The sequence below is a fragment of the Pteropus medius genome, unplaced genomic scaffold (assembly GCF_902729225.1).
Source record: "Pteropus medius unplaced genomic scaffold, Ma_sr-lr_union100, whole genome shotgun sequence".
Taxonomy (NCBI): Eukaryota; Metazoa; Chordata; class Mammalia; order Chiroptera; family Pteropodidae; genus Pteropus; species Pteropus medius.
Window position 1 is genome coordinate 38,277,933 of NW_024349800.1, and position 18,118 is coordinate 38,296,050.

General features: G+C 34.9%; 1 protein-coding gene across 2 annotated transcripts in view; it reads left to right on the forward strand.

The window, feature by feature from the left end:
- The window catches only part of THADA (THADA armadillo repeat containing), a 279,803-nt gene that overhangs the window by 71,655 nt on the left and 190,030 nt on the right, over positions 1 to 18,118 (forward strand). For both annotated transcript variants that reach the window (XM_039887287.1, XM_039887288.1), the window contains exon 22: positions 10,999 to 11,090. In XM_039887287.1, coding sequence (XP_039743221.1) covers positions 10,999 to 11,090 — 92 coding nt within the window. The remainder of the gene's footprint in view (positions 1 to 10,998; positions 11,091 to 18,118) is intronic.

Sequence of the window (18,118 nt, forward strand, 5' to 3'; positions counted from 1 at the left end):
TGATGGTTTCAGTCTCCTTGCTAAAGAACTCATTCTGCTCATCTAGTTGTTTTTTTAATTCCTGAAATTGTTGATATGCTTCATTTTGGATCTCACTGAGTTTTTTCAGAAGTACCATCCTGAATTCTCTGTCATTTAAGTTACATATTTCTGTCTGTAAGCTTATTTTCTGAAGATTTTTCTATTTCTTTCTGAGCTACCTCGCCACCTTGGTTGTTCATGGTGTTTAATGGACTATTTCTCCGTCTGGGCATTAATGGTAGTGTGTTCTGTTTTGTTTTTTTTTAAATCCAGAATGGAGATTATATAATGGTCTCTAGCTCGTTGCAGATAAGGTGTTTTTCTTTTCGGTTTCCAGTAGGTGGCATCTAAGCCTCTTGTATCTTTGCTTTATATAAAGTGTTAATAATGTCTTTTTTTTTCTTATAGATGTTTAATCATGCTCGCTACCCTCAACCTCAGTTCCTGTCAGTGTTAATGACAGTTTCGGTAGCGTTTGTTCAGATTCCCCTGGGGCTCCGTGGCGTTCTGGGTTGGAGGGTATGGGGGGAGGGGCCCTCTGGGTTGGGAGTTGGAAGCTGTGGCTCAGCTTCAGTTTTGCAACTGGAGCTGGTAAAAATCAACTGTTGTTTCTCTGCCATCTCCACTTTTCTGCCGTCCCTGTTTCTCTGCCTTCTGCCCTGATGATTAGATACTGCCGCCGGCCGCGGGGAGCTCACAGCACTGTCAGGCAGGGCTGTTCAGGAAATTTACTGCTCTTTCTCCCCTCCCCCTCCTCCTACAGGGAGCTCCAGCCTCGAGAGTCAGCTTCTTTGGTCCTCCCAGTCCACCGCCCAACACCCGGGGTTCTGACCTGTGGTAGTTCTTATGTGCAGATCCCACGCTCAGATGTGCTGGTGTGCAGTTGGGTGTTTTTTGTTGAGTTTTAGGTGTTCGGCTTATTGTTGTTTCAAGGGGAGAGATCTGAGAATGCTCTCACGCCACAATGTTTAATCCAGTCTCCCCTTGTTTTGTTATTTTAGTGATTGCTTTAGGGTTTACAGTATCTTTAACATCACAGTCTACCTTCAAGTGTTATTATACCACTTCACTGAAAGTTTTAGAACCTAACATATGTGTTTCTATTTCTTTCCTCCCAATCCTCATGCTGTTATTATACATTTTACTTTTATGTATGTTGTAAACCCACACTATATTGTTACTATTTTTGTTTAAGCTCTCAATTATCTCTTTTTAAAATTTACCATTTTAACTCTTTTCAGGTATATAATTCAGTGCCATTAAGTACATTCACAGTGTTGTGCAGTCATTACCACTATCCATTTTGAGAAGTTTTTCATCATTCCAAACAGAAGCTCTGTACCCATTAAACAGTAATATCCTCATCCGTTCCTTCCCCCAGTACCTGGTAACCTCTATTCTACTTTCTGTTTCTATGAATTTGTCTAGGTACCTCATATAAATGGAATCATACAATATTTGTCCTTTTGTGTCTGGATTATTGCACTTAATATAGTGTTTTTAAGGTTGATCCACGTTGTAGTATGTATTGTAATTTCATTCCTTTTTAAAGCTGAATAATATTCTGTTACATGTATATATGACATTTTGTTTATCCATTCATCTGTTGGTGGACATTTAGGTTGTTTCTTTTTGGCTATTGTGAATAATGCTTCAGTGAACATCAGTGTATAAGTATCTATTCGAGTCCCTGCTTTCAATTTGTTTGTTTATATCGTATGGTAATTCTGTGTTTAACTTTTGAAGGAACTGCCAAACTGTGTTGTTCAGTGGCAGCACCATTTTATATTACCATCAGCAGTGCACAGAAGGTCCATTTTCCTTACATTCTCACCAACACTTGTTATTTTCCAGTTTTTTTGTTTTAATTGTATTTTCTTTTTTTATAGTAGGCATCCTAACAGGTGTGAAGTGGTATCTCATTCTGGTTTTGATTTGCATTTCCCTAATGATTAGTGATATTGAGCTGGAAGAAAAATGGCTTTTAGTATCTTAACATGTCTTTCTTTTGGATACTGTGGGGTCTGGGTAACAGTGTTTTGAGTGATTGCTATAAATATACCCTATGAAAAGGTGAAAAAACAAACACTTAAAGCATTAAAATGATGGAGGTCAAATACTGAGTTACATATTTTTGTTTTGCAATATGTTCACTGTCCAGAAACTTTTTGACTCAAAACTCTAAAGATAGTGGGCAATACCAAGTATAGTTGGATTTAAGAAAGTACACTTTCGCATGTTTTTCATGATTTCTGGGAGAAATGTCATGATTTTATTGTTATTCTACATCATTGTGGCTTATACAATAAAGGAGACACACCTATGTTAAAACATGTGGCTTTAAAAAAAGAATGGCAGAGGGAGAGGAGAAAAGAAGCTAGACCTTAGTATATTACCCATAGAAAGAAGAATTTTCTAGAAAGGCAGGCTTTCCAATTAACAAGCTGCACAAACCATTTCATAACTATATGGTAAGCTTCTAATTGAGAGTCTAGGCACAGACTCCCAGTGTAAAGAGGAATTCTCAAGGTTGCCAACTCTTGCCTGGGAAATTGTGCATCTTCCTGTAAGAAAGACAACTGTCTGAAATTCTGTCAAGGAGCATTGCCTAACTACACCTGAGGACACAGTGTTTACATATGCATTTACAGGAAGTGGAGCAATACCTGTATACCGTCAGTAGAGTCACGGAGGTAGGAATGTGGCTTGACCATCAGGAAAAATTGAGATCATAAAACCGATTGCCAGAAATATCAGTATTGTTTTCTTCAAGCCATTAATTCAAGCTAAACAAAGATAAGTTCTCTGTCAAAGGGCTTTCAGAGGGTGAAACCTGGTGACTTTTCCAACTTTGTAGCAGAACTGAAAGCATCAGAAATGAGTGGTTCATTTGTTTAAAATGTCTTTTTTGAGATCTTTTAAACAGTAATGTATGTGCACTACAGAAATTTTGAAAATGAAAGCGTAAAAAAAAGTAAAAGTCACCTATTAGACTACCACACAGATATAAGTATTATCAGCATTCTGATGCATTTTCTTCTTTTTTTTCTGTGTGGATTCTACATGTTTGTAGTACACACACACACACACACACACACAAGACTGCATAGATATATATAAGTGCTTATTTATAGTCTTGTTTTGGGAGATCTTCCTTTTTAACACTTTTTTATGAAGGAATTTTTTGTTTCTGTTCAGTTTGTTTGCTTTAGTAGAGAAAATAAACATCATGGCTCTAATGATCTATTTATTTAATATAGCCACATATTTTTAATACATTGTTATGTTTCCTTCCTTATAAAAACCTAATCTAAGATACACCAAAACTATAAATCAACATAATCAATGAATGTGAAGAAGTCTTCATTTTACAAAACAATTTACCACAGCATCCTCTGTTGAATTCATTTAAGGAGTGATTTTTCCCTGAAGGCATGTGGAATATGGTTTGATTTACAGAAATCTGATTTGTTCACATTTTCTCAAGAATATATCTTGTGTTTAAAGGTGACTACATCGGTACTTTGGACTTATTTTTTTTTTTTCTGATAAATTAGAGAGGGAAAAAACAAGTAAAATGAACTTAATTTTAATTTTGCAGTAAAAGTACATTTTTAAGGAAGCATTCACATATATTTAATTTGTTTTTATAGATTACTCAATCTTTTGTATTGAGACAATACAAATCTCTTGATCTTTGCCACCTATTAGGCATATTTAATTTGTTTTTACAGATTACTCATTCTTTTGTATTGAGACAATACAAATCTCTTGATCTTTGCTGCCTATTAGGCATTTTTAAAATATAGGGGAAAGGTATTGTTGTAAACATATATAAGCATTAGGTGCACCTACTGTGTTGCAGATGATATATTAAGTACTAGAAATAAAGGGTTAGATAAACATAATCATAATAATGGCTATCTTATTGAGTATTTTCCATGTGCCTGGCATCATTTACATTGATCATCTCAGTTAATGCTCAGAACAGCCTTGCACCTAGATTCTATTATTAGAATTCTCATTCCACAGATAAAGAAAACAAGGCTCAGAGTGGCAAAGTATCTTTGTCTAATGGCTCACTACCATTATCAGTCTGATTCCAGAATCTTTATTGTTATAGGGGAAAGTTTTGGGTGTTATATGAATACAGAGAAGGTGCATTTTACTTACTTTATAGGGTTTTGTCTCTGTTCCTTAGAGAACTGGAAGTATAGCCTAAGTGCTAAGGTTTTTTTGAGTGGTACAAACTCAAAGCAGCAAGAATGAAGGTGAAAAGGAAGGAAAGAGGAAAGATATTATTACCAAGAGAGCCTTGACCTTGCAGGAAAACTAAGCTGATTGTCTGGTGACGTGATATATCTTCTAGCCAGGCCATATGAAACCTGTCACCTCTTGGAACAGTCTTGTGACCTGTGTCTTACTGGTCAAAATTCACAGTTTAGGGCATTACTCCAACTTGGACAGGTGTCGACATAACCCTTGGGCAACTGCTAGAGAAGCCAGATTCATGCCCTGTGATATAGCATCTCATTTGAGTCTGGACATGGCTGAATGAGCCATAGCCTCCATGGGTATAGTGGGGACAGACCTGAGGTTTAAAACTATGGCTCCCACTGCTATTGAAGAACTCTATACACAGTTGGGGAGTGATGAGATTTGATTGATGTAGTTAAAAGTAGAGACTTGATTTTAAGGTGCCAAGAGAGAAAGAACAATCAGGAAGCTTTTGTAATAGTTCTGCCAAAAGATAATGGTGGCTCAAAATAGGAAAATATTAGTAAAGGTGATAACAAGTGGTAATCTTTGACTTATGTTTTGGAGATGAAGCTAGTTTAGTTAAAACTTTAGGTAACAGAAAGTAATATATATATATATATATATGGAAACAGAATTTTCTGCAAAGTTTTTGGAAACAGACATTTCCAATGAATGAAAGACATTCATTCTTTTTTTTTATGTTCAATGATCATGGAACACCTGTTCTTTCCTTGCATACTCGTTGCAGGACAGGTAACTCATCTGTCCAGCTTGCCCAGAGACTCCGCTGAGTATGCCACTTTAGAGTCCTTCTAAGACCCACACTGGGTTTATATTTCTGTCTGGAATATCTTTAGTTTGCTTTCCTCAGGCCAGTTCTGCTTCACAGTTTGCAGTGGATTTCAGAGGAAAAGAGCCTTTCAGATCTTCCCAGTAGCACTGCCACACATACTCTGTGCCTCTGTGGACACCAGTGTCTCCAGGCCCTATGGTAGTTGTGAGGTTGCCATGGGCAGTGGGCCAGGCTAAGGACTGTATGGTGCTGAAATCCAGCCATCCTCTGCTAATTATGCAACATGCCTTGATGGAGAGCTTTATTCACTCACAAGAGAAGTACTTTTTCCCTAATTAACGCATAGATGGTATATGGGCTAGTAGAAGCTCTGTCTCTCCTTTTGTCTTCTCATGGGAAAAGTGCCTTGGAAGAAGATCAGCATGAACTTCAGAACATGACAGACCCTCCACATAATTGTAAGCTCAGATCCTAGTATGGTTTTCCTGGATTACAGATGAGGGACTTATGACCAAACGTTTTTAGTGTCTTTTTCAAAGTCACTAAGGCTAAGAAGTGATGGAAAGTAAATTAAAATCCAAATCTCATTTAATTTTTTCAGAAAGTATTTCTTTCTACTATAAGCTGGCCCATGTACACTAGACAAGATATTTTATAACACTAAATGCAGATCCCATCCTCAAGCACGTGACTGTCTATTAAGGGTGAAAGTGTATGGTGTATAAAATATAGTACTACAGTGATTGTACATGCTAGGCTCTCCAATCATATTTTTAGTATTTGTCAGGGGAGCATTTATGTTATAAAAGAAAATGTATAGTATACATATGTACACATATATACATACATGCACACTTTTACACCCCCCCACACACACATTTACATGTACTGTTTTGTGAAACCTAATATTTTTTTCATTTACCTGACTCTTCTAAATCTTAAAAGTCTATATGGAAGCATTTTCATGCTAGAAAGGAAAGAAAAATGTATATACTTAACGAATAGAGGGTAAAAATTTTGGGAGCAGTTGTTGATTTGGAGCTTTGAATACTAAATCTCTATCAACCATATGTTGGGGCTTGGTGGAGTAGGAGGTAAGGGAACAGGAAAGTTTTCTGGTGTTTTTCTTGTGATAAGGTTTGATAATTGCTAGAGTTATTTGGCAGTCATTCTGTTGTCTCTATTTTAACTTTACTACAACTTGCTCTTTTATATCATGACTTTACTTTTTACTTACATTTTCTCTGATCCTTTTTTCCCCAAACAGGACATATTTTTATTGCCATTACTAGGATGAGTTTTTCAAAATATATTGGCACTGTTAATGACCTTTTTCATTATTTGTATTAAGATTTAACATCACATTAGCATTTACTATCTAGGATTTAGGAGTTGATAATGCAGTTTATCAATCGGTCACAATCTCTTTCTCTATTGTACTTCCACTTAATCTCTCTCCTCATTAGCTTTATAGTGGACAGAGACCAAAAATATGGGTTAAATATCAGAAAATAAAAAGGAATACCTGAAATAAAACATGGGGACACTCTTCTATCTTAAGAAACAAGTACAGTATTACATACTAGCCATTTTGCATTATATTTACAATTACTTTTTTATATGTTATGCTATGTAATTTCTGCAGTTAAAAAATATACAGTATATAGTTTTCACAATATAAAAATCAGTTAATGGACTACACCATACGAATAGACTAAAGGATAAAAACTACATGATTATTTAAACAAATGCAGAGAAAGCACTTGACAAAATCTAACACCATTTCATGTTAAAAATACTCAATAAAAGGCAAAAGATATGCCTTACTGTTGAATTGTACAACTGCAGCTTACTGGATTTCGTTAACCAGTGTCAATATAATAAAAATAAAAAATAAAATAGAAAAAAAAAAAGGCCCCCCCCAAAAAAATATAAAATATACTAGGAATAGAAGGGAACGTTCTCAACCTGATGAAGTGTATCAATGGAAAACCTGTAGCTAACAATGTATGTAATGGTGAGAGACTGAAAGTTTTCCCCCTAAGATCAGGAGCAGGACAAGGATATCCACTCTTGCCATACCTATTCAGCATTGTACTGGAGGTTGTAGGTAGGGCAGTCAGGCAAGAGTAAGAAATAAAAGTCAGCCTAATTGGAAAGGAAGATGTAAAACTATCTCTATATTTCAAAGACATGGTCTTATATAAGAAAATCCCAGGGACTCCCCCCGCCCCCCCCACACACAAATCTGTTGCTGAATAAACAAGTTCAGCAAGGTTTTAGGACACAAGATCAATATACAAATATCAATTGTATTTCTATACACTAGCAATGAACAATCCAAAAATGATATTAAGAAAACAATTCCATTTATAACATCAAAAAGAATAAAATACTTTGGGATAAATTTAACCAAAAAAAGTATACAACTTGTACACTGAAAATTACAGAACATTGTTGAAAGAAATTAAAGAAGGAATAAATAAATGGAAAGATATTCTATGTTCATGGACTGGAATTCTTAATATTGTTAAGATGGCAATACTCTACAAATTGATCTACAGATTCAGTACAATCTGTTAAAATCTCATTTGACTTTTTTGCAGAAATTGACAAAGCGATCCTAAAATTTAAATGAACATGCAAGGGGCTCAGAATATCCAAAACAATCTTGAAAAAGAACAGGTTGGTGGACTCACATGCGAAAAAATGCTTAACATTATTACTCATTAGGAAGATGAAAATCAAAACCACTAAGAGATACCATTTAGTACCCACCAGGATAGCTATAATCAAAAAGACAGACAATGACAGATATAGAGGAGGATTTGGAGAATTTGTGAAATTGGAACTCTCATACATTGCAGATAAGAATGTAAAATGGTACCACCACTTTGGTACAAAAATTGGTTCCTCAAATGGTTAGCAGTTACCATATGATCCGGCAGTACCACTTCTAGGTACATATCTAAGAGAAATGAAAACATGCTCACACAGAAATTTGTATATGCATGTTTATAGCATTGATATCCATAATAGTCAAAACCTGGAAATACTTCAAGTGTCCATCAAATGAGAGTATATTTTTTAAATGAGGTATATCCATACAGTGGTGGAATATTGTTCAGCCATAAAAAGGAATGACATACTGATCCATGTTACAACATGGATTACCCTTAAGAACAGCTAAGTGAAAGAAGCCAGACTTAAAAAGCTGCATATTACATGATCCCATGAATATGAAATGTCCAGAATAGGCAAATCCACAAAGACAGTGAGTAGATTCATGCTTGCCTAGTACAGGAGGATAGGGAGCGACTGCTAATGTGTATAGCCAGCAATCTATATCTTTGAGTTTTGCATCCACAGATTCAACTAACCATGGATCAAAAATATCTGGGGGGAAAAAAATCTCAAAGTTTCAAAAAGAAAAGCTTGAATTTGCCATGTGTCAAGCACTATGCTGAATTCACATGCATAGATTGTGTCTCTATTTTTCTGATGTGTTGGCATACCCTTTTATAGCCTATTTGCAAATACTATGCCATTTTATATAAGGGACTTAAGCATTTTCAGGTTTTGGTGTCTTTAGGGGTCTTGGAACCAATTCCTTGTGGATACCGAGGGACAACAGTAACAGTGTAGGATTTCATTTTGGAGTAATGAAAATATTTTGGAACTAGGTAGTGGTGATAGTTTCCTTTTTTATGAATATAGTAAAACCACTGATTAGTACCTGTTAAAATGGTGAATTTTATAGTATGTGAGTTATAGCAATAAAAGGAAAATTAATTATGAAACATGTCTTAAAAGATCATCATTTGGCCACTTTTGGAGGTTGTTATGGCATGAACTCATTCTGCAAGCTGATAAATTTGTGGAAATACTTCTGTACTAACACTTTAATAGGAAAGAAAAATAGCTGATGATGGAAAGCTCTTTTTAAAAATAGTTTTTCTGAAAATTGTACTAACTAATGGTAGAATATCACCATTTTGCTATACCTACTGGAATAGGTAATGATTCATTGGCTGCTAATAAGGGAACTCGATAGTGAATGGATAGGCTGATAATACTGAAACCCATTGATCCATCTTAATATTACTAAAAGACATTATGTGTCTCCTGCCTTCAGCCTACTGAATCAAACAAGGGGTTTTCATAGTAGAGGTGTCTATTCACTTTGTAAAACAGTCTTCTACAGTTTTGATTAAGACGTGCCTCAGCAGGCATCCTTTTTCATCTCCAGGCACTCTTGTTTTAACTTGACAGCCTTTGTCAGAAAGTTTGGTGTAGAGCAAAATAGAATTTGTGTTTCTATTTTTTTTTCTTTTATGTTTTTGTGTCATTCTGGAGAGAAGACAGGGTCCTAGATGTCCAGGTCATCTTAAACCTAGGAGTCTTTGGAAACTAAATCGGTAGGTTAGGTAAGAGATCATCAAGACTTGAGCTAGGGTAGAGGCCAGATGTTGACAGAGTTAACAGGACAGATTGATTTGTAGTTTGGGATGTTAGGTAGGGCACACAGTGGGGACTTCATTAATGTTTGTCAGCTGTTGAATAGACACAATTGAATTCATCCAATTTCAGAGTTTCATTGCAATTTTTGTGCCAATGTATGCATAGTCCACTTCTAGAATTACCATAAATGAATTGAGTCAGTCTTGGGCTTCTAGAGGAGAGGTTGCAAACTAGTGGCTGATAGGTCAGATCTAGCCTACAACTGTGTTTTATTTGGCCTCCATAGTGTTTTGTTTTGGTTTTTTTCCCCTTTAATTTGTTGCCAACATTTCAAAATAGTGAGATTTCACATAAAAATGGGGGCTTCTGGCTTCTCTTGAAAAAGAAGAAAATCTGGCAACATTGGGCTTAACATTTTCTCATGGCAACAGCTCAGCTGAAGCTGAATAGTGACTTCATTAACCCCAATCCTCTGCTGCTCCTGTCACTTACTGGTCCTTGCATTGTTTTGAGTTTGTGACCCTTACTGCAGTGGTTTCAGGAAGTTGTTTTCTAAATCTCACATTGTATTTTAATTACCTTTCTTCTTATATTGCTATTGAAACATAACTTGTGATTGTGACACCTACCTAACATAAGCTGTGTGTTGGCAGTAAGTGTGTATCTCCTGTTTCTGGATATTCTGCATGGTGCTGGTATAGTGCCTTATACACTGTAGGGAAGTTAGTACATATTAGTACCTCTCCGCACTGATTTGGCAAGGTAATTGAGGAAGCCCAATATGCCATGGCATTCAAGACATTTTTATGATATAGCAAAGCATGTTGATACATTGGTTTTGAAATAGATATTCTCTATTATCATTTTGAAGAAATGCATGTTTATTAATGACAGTTCTTTTATTTTTATTAACCAGTTGTCTCACAGTTTTAGGGTTAAAATTACTTTATTAGGTTTCTGGCATTGTGGCATTAATAAACACCGTTTTGGATATTAAATATTATATTGGTTGTATTGATAATGTGGATTCTCTTAGTACTTAAAAATATTCTCTCATAGGTAAATGATTACAGAAAATAAATGGGAAGGGCTGGTCTCTTTACTGGGATATTCATCATCAGAAAGGATGTGGAGAAAATGAATTTGTTTTTTTTAAATAACTGATATTTGATGATACAAGTACAAAGAGATAATGAAAATAAATGGTGGTAATATAAGTGTAGGAAAAAGCTACGTTGTCTGCATGTGATTGGATTGTAAAGCTCAGTTTAAGAGGAAATCATTGAGTCAATTACAACAGTGTTTTTGAAAATTGTCTTATTTTGTGAACACAAACCTTATTTTCTATTGCCCCACACTAGGCAATTGGGTAAGGATTTAAATGTCTAGTGTGAACGTTGTCAATGTTGGTTTCATGCCATGAATATTTCTTAACCCTTATTGTGCGTTTATTTTTACATTAGGTGAGAAATTCATCCACACTTCTCTTCAGTACCTTGATCACAAGAATATTTGGAGTTAAAAGAGGAAAGGATGAACTTTTCAAAAAGAATACGTAAGCTTCGTCTAATGCTAACTTTACTTTTTACAAAATATTGTCCTGGACAAAAATAGTTTTTAGAATTTTGCTTACTTTTATAGGTTCATCTAGAGCATAAAGCTAGAAAAATACTGTAGTAAATTAACCTATGCTGTCAAATTCTAAGTCCTTGGGCAATGTTTAATTAAACATTTCAAAGCAACTAAAATATAGCAAGGTAGCAAGGCCTGCAAAGTAAAGCTTGTTTCTCAGTGCAACATCTAAAAAAATTTTTTTTTTCTTTTCATCTTCTTCGGGTATTCCTAAAATGTCCTAAACTGCTTTTTCTTGATGTGTCATCAAGTAGCAGCTTCTGCATTATCTTTGCTTTTATAGCTGGAAGTTTAAATGTTTATGATATAGTCATCAGAACATGTTCCAGATTACCTTTGCATTAAACTCTGTAACCAAGGGAACAGTTACAGATGTTGGCCACACAGCATAAATAATGCTTTTCACTTTTAGGTCTTCAGTGTTATATTTACTAAGATGTTTTTGTCTTAAGGTTTTTTAATGTCTGGAAGGAAACCTATTGAAACATTTTGATTATGGGTAATTTTTAGATACCGTACACAAATTCTGTTTGTTGTTTTTTAAAGAAGAAAAGCTTTGGATACTTGTTTCTTAGCACTTAGGAAGATTTAATGGTAGTCTAATGTCTTGCAGTTGTTAACACTAGATGTCACTGTCGCTGCATGTTTTAATTACTTTCTTCCTTTAGGATCCAGTTTGGCCCAGTGGTCTTTCTCTTGATATGTAGAGATAAATCAGGCCCTATTCCTCTCTTATCTAAAAAAGTTGTTTATCATACTTTTACTTTAGATTTTAAGCTTTTGCTTATTAAAATATATTTTCTTGTGATGGAACTAAATCTTGGGAATTAGAAAATATCATGAAATAATATGATGTACTATTGGTAATTTAATGAAACCTACTAATACTTTGAAATTGTCATTGAAATTGCTACTTATTGCCCTATAAAATTAAATAAATATTTAAAAGGAAGGCAGCTGGCTTTAAGTATGAATCACCTGAGTATATTCAGGAAATACCAGAGTTTTTTTTTAATCCAAGTTGTATTTTTAAAATAATAATATTATTCCTTTGAAATGATGATTATAATTTTTACTATTTAGCTGGTTCCTAAAGAAATTCTGTCAGTAGTTTGAAATCAATAATATTTGTTTCTCCTTAGCTTTGTTTATTTTGTCAATAATTCTACAAAATGCTAAAAAATTTAAAAGTTTGGTTATGATATAAGGCCATGATCAATAGTGGTATGAATAAAATACTATGTGAGGTTATAAAGTAAGTGAACTTAATGTTTAAAATAGAGCTTAAAAATGAAGAAATGCTTTTTTCTCTCTTACTTTTTATAAAGTGAATGATTCTTGGTCGTGTATATAAATTTTACTATGTACAAGAGAAAATTACCAGACTCATTTCATTCAGATTGCATCAGAAGGAGAGTGGAAGAATAATGCAATGAAACCACACTGTTTTAATCTTTTTGCCCAAGGCATGCTGATGGGAACCTCTGTTATAAATTCATTACTCTTGAATAGGAAAGGTTATAAAATATATAACTTTCCTAGAAAGAGGGAAATGGAATATTCGTATAATGATTTTGAGTAAAGTTCAAAAGTGAAATGAAAGAATTAAGAAGTTAATTGTTTTTTTTTAATGTGATGAACATTTTTGGTTAGAGCCTTTAGTTCAATAATCTAAAGATTGGTATATATCATTATGTATACAGGCTTCTGTTCTCTGTTTAACCCTTAAAGAGTATATTTCTTGGCAGTACCCACTAGATTTGCTCTGCAAAACCTTCAGTGTCTTAAATTTGTTATTATTTGTAATGGTTCTTCTAGTTGTAGTTTGTTTAATTATGTCACTTTTTGCTGAAATGTTTATATGCCTGTTCCCTACAGTATTAACTCCCTAAGGGCAGAACCTTTTCCATCTATCCTGTGTATATATAATAGGCACTTTAGAAATGCTAGTAATAATGATGTCCTGTTGGTTGGTTACTCAACCATCGAGTAAACTCAGCTGATGAGACCTCACAGACAGTTAAGACTACTTTCACAGCCACAGATTGTTTTGCAAATGTGTGCTCTTGGTCAGAAAGGAACTGGACATAAAAAGAACATCTGCCTTTCCTATCTAGTAGAAAAAAAATGTCTAGGAGTAAACAAACTTAGTTTCTAGGCATTTTGTTGCCACTAGAGATGACCTTAATAGACTCCTTTATCCGCTTTATACTTGTTTCTCCATCTATATTACAGGAAAAAAATAAGATCTGTGCTCTGTACTCATAGGGCTATGGTGAGGATAAAACAAACTATTAACAGTTCATTTATAACATATATTGGAAGTTCCATGCAATTAGAGATAGAATTTGCTTTTTCTCTGTTACCACTTCTATTATTATACTCATTTAATTGTCTTATAGTTACACTGCTTTTTGAGGAGAGGGTCAGTATCCATTTTTGTATACCTGCTGCCTAGCATAGTTTCTGGCATATAATAGGTACATAGAAATACTTGCTTAATGAATAAGTAAATTTTGTTGCTACAGGAGAGATAAGAATTCTTGTTTCTACTCCTGCCTTTGTTGCCATATAGCCACAATAACCAACTGAGACAAGTTAGTTTACTTCTCTGGGCCTTGTTTTTTCCTCTAAGAAATTTGGACTATTCTTGGCGTCTCTTATTTTTGTAAAATACTAAGCTAAGGTTTTACATAATTGTTACTAGACTTTTGAGTTTGGTAAGCTGCTGTTTTCTTAGAGCCTAGAATAATACCTGCCTCGTAGTAAGGACAGAAAATTCCCTTTTTATACATAAAGAAAGAAGCAGAGGTTCTACATCCTCATCTATAAGTATGTAGAGTACAGTCATGATTGAACTTGAGCTCATTAATCTTGTTTTTTAAATAATTTTTAATTTTTTAATTAGTCGACATACAATGTTATATTAGTTTCAGGTGTACAACATAGTGATTAGACATTTATATAACTTACAAAGTGGTCACCCCGATAAATCTAGTACTCATCTGACACCATACATAGTTATTACAATATTATCGACTATATTCTCTATGCTATACTTTATACCCCCATGACTATTTTGCAACTATCAATTGGTACTTCTTAATCCCGTCCCCTTTTGTAACCCCCAACCCCCTCCCATCTGGCAACCATCAAAATGTTCTCTGTATCTATGAGTTTGTTTCTGTTTTGTTTATTTCATTCTTTAGATTTCACATGTAAGCGAAATCATATGGCATTTGTCTTTCTCTCTCTGACTTAATCCACTCAACACAATACCCTTCAGGTCTATCCATGTTGTTGCAGGTGGCAAGATTTCAGTTTTTTTTATGGCTGAGTAATATTCAATTGTATATATGTACCACCTCTTTTTTATCCATTCATACATTGATGGATACCAAGGTTGCCTCCGTATCTTGACTATATTGTGAATTATGCTGTAATGAACATATGGATGCACATGTTGCTTCAAAGTAGTATTTTGGGTTTCTTTGGATAAACGCCCAGAAGAGGGATTATTGGTTTTTCTTTGTCTCTTGTTACAGCCTTTCTTTGTCTCTTGTTATAGCCTTTATTTAGCTTTTTTGTTTGTTTGTTTGTTTCTATATTCATGAAATATTTTTTACATCTCTTTACTTTCAGCATATGTGTGTCTTTCAATCTGAAGTAAGTCTCTTATAGATAGCATAAGTAACGGTCTTGTTTTCATATCCATTCAGCTACCTTATTTGTTGATTGGAGCATATAATTCATTTACATCTAAAGTAATTGTTGATAGGTATGTAGTTATTGCTGTCTTATTATTCATATTTTTTATCTTTTTTCTCTTTCCTTCTTCTTCTTAAGAAAGTTCCTCTAACATTTCTTGTAATACTGGTTTGGTGGTAATGAATGCCTTTAGCTTTTTCTTGTCTGAGCAGCTCTTTATCTATCCTTTGATTCTAAATGATAGCTTTGCTAGGTAGAATAATCTTGGTTATAGGTCTTTGCTTTTCATCACTTTGTATATTTCATGCCAATCCCTTGTGGCCTGCAAAATTTCTTTTTAGAAATCAGCCGACAGTCTTATGAGTGCGCCCTTGTAGGTAACTAACTGCTTTTCTCTTGCTGCTTTTAAGATTCTCTCTTTGTCTTTAATCTTTGGCATTTCATTATGATGTATCTTGGTTTAGGCCTCTTCGAGTTCATTTTATTTGTGACTCTCTGTGCTTCCTGGGCTTGTACATCTATTTCCCTCCCAAGGTTAGGGAAGTTTTCTATCATTATTCCTCAAATAGATTTTCAATTCCTTGTTCTCTCTCTTCTCCTTCTGGTACCCCTATGATACACTTAATGTATTCTCATTATTTTTGGATTCTTTTTTCTCATTGCTGTTCTGATTGGGTATTTTCTGCTACCTTATCTTCTAAATCACTGATTCAGTTCTCTGCTTCATCTAATGTACTGTTGATTCCTCCTAAAGTATTTTTCATTTCAGTTATTGTATTTTTCATTTCTGACTCATTCTTTTTTATGTTCTCTATTTCTCTGTTTTATATTTCTTTGTTAAAGTTCTCACTGAGTTCATCTATTCTTCCCCTAAGTTCATTAAGTATCCTTATAACCAGTGTTTTGAACTCTGCATCTGGTAGATTGCTTGTCTCCATTTTGTTTAGTTCTTTTTTGGAGCTTTGTTCTCTTTTTTCATGTGGGACATATTTCTTTGTCTCCTCATTTTGTCTGCCTCCCGGTGTTTGTTTCTGTATTTTAAGCAAGGCTGCTGTGTCTCCTGGTCTTAGTAGCATGGCCTTATGTAGTAGGTGTCCTGTGGGGCCCAGTGGCACAGTCCCCCAGGTCACCTGATCCAGGTGCTCCAGGCATGTCCCTTGTATGGGTTGTGTGTGCCCTTCTGTTATAGTTGAGCCTTGGTTGCTATTTGCATGTCAATGGGAAGGACTGATCCACAAACTGATTGGTTGTGAGGACTTAACAGTAACTGCAATGGAGGAGCTATTGTGCAGTTAATGGGTCAAAGTTTTTTTAAAAAATTGCGGCTTCTCTGTAGGGGACATGGGTTGGGGATTTCAATGACCTTAGCTACACCCAAACTTCATGTGTGTAGGGCTGTGGACTGAGATGCTCAGATTTAAACCAGAAAAAATGAAATTATGGAGGCCTGCATAACTTTCACTCTGCACTAGCCATTTCTGGGTCTGCAAAAAACTATGCACACTGGCAGGATCATTACTCTTGTTTTAAATGTGTTCTTTGGATTACAAAGAATGAAAAAACATAAGTTTCACACATTTGTTTTAAATAACGTTTCTACATTTTAATTTTCTAAAGCTCCTTTTCTTTCTATTTATTACCACCTGACTGACTTGGCCTGACAGAATGAATAGTAGAATCAGAACTTGCACAGTTCTGTGATCTGGGGAATATGCTGAGCTTTCCGAGACAGCCTCCATCTGCAGTGTGAGTAGGTACACCTTGATAGTTCCTCATTTCTTACTGGGTGGGAGCTAAACCAATGTGATCTTTAAGTCTAGGTCTTTCCCTTTGGCCCCTGTGTATATTAACCTTTAATGATTCTAGTCCTAGGTTAATGACAAATATCAACATATAGCAGTCTGAAAAGCTTTTAGACTTTGCCAGAGCCTCATCAAGGTGCTCAGTGCACAGTGTTCTATAGCTCTTGCTTTCTCTCTTCATTTTAAATTAGTCAGCCAATACAAACTTGTAAGCATTTGTCATGAATTCAGTATTGATATGATAAAGGAGTACATGAGAAATATAAAACTTAGACCTTGCTTAAGGAGCTTACATTTCAGCTAGAGAAACAAAAATTATTATTTGTGAAACAGATACAAATAGAAGACAACATATAATAGCTGCACAATATATATGAGTAATGGATGCATTAGAAATTCATTAATGGGAGAATAGAGTGGAGTATTTAGGAGGAAGTAGTGTTTCTTATAAAACTTTGGAAATGAGTGGATTTGGGGTACCTAGAAACACATAGGTTAAAAAAGAGGAACAAAAGAACAATAATTTTTCTTTTATCTTGTTAAGGAGAGCTCATATTCCAATTAATAGCTTAAGATGGTTTAGTACAATTTAAGAAGAAAATGTTTGTAAAAATATCACTAGGTCCAAGTAAAATTATTTTTAATGACCGTTTTAGGAGGTGTTAAATTGTATTTATTTTATTTTCCTGGGTGTAAATGGCAGAGAATTATTTTAGTTATTTCTCTTAACGTCTTTGGGTAGGTCCTCTGAGGGACATCTGCTCTAATCTGACCCCCGCTCATAGACAGATTTTGAAGCTATTTCCAGACAGACTGGCTTCTCTCCTGTTCTTCGTGTTTTCTAGGAAAAGAGATTCCACAAGTTTCTGTGGTTACCCACTCCATTGTTTAGGAAAGAATTGGATTCTCAAAACTAAAATTGAAAGCTGTAGGGCAACTGGGTTTTTATATTTTAGAGAATATAATTATTAGAGTTCAGAGTAGCTTATTTGCTTTGAACTACATAGTAGTTTGTAGCAAGCGCCTATTTGGCTAAACTGAAAATCAGAATTTTCTTGACTGTGGCTAGGATAATCTTAACATCCTCAGACCTGAAGGATTTTGATTTTCTCCATTTAATAAGCACTGGGATTCAAAGATGAGTTAGACATGCTCTCGGCCCTAGGAAAACTGACGTTCTAATGAAGAATATGCCCATTATCTGCTGTGTTGGAGTCTCTGTTCCATTTGCATAGAAAGAAAGTAGAAATTGTGAAGGGATAGCATATCTTTAGTTTCTATTTGTGTGCTTTGCATATGCCAGACCCTTTGTAGGTATCTAATTTAGCCTTAGTCACAGCACTGTGAAGTGGATATAGGCATCTTGATTTCACAGAGTAGTACTAAGGTTAGTGAGCTTTAGTTAATTTGCCAGAGGTCATACAGCCACCAACCCAGTTCC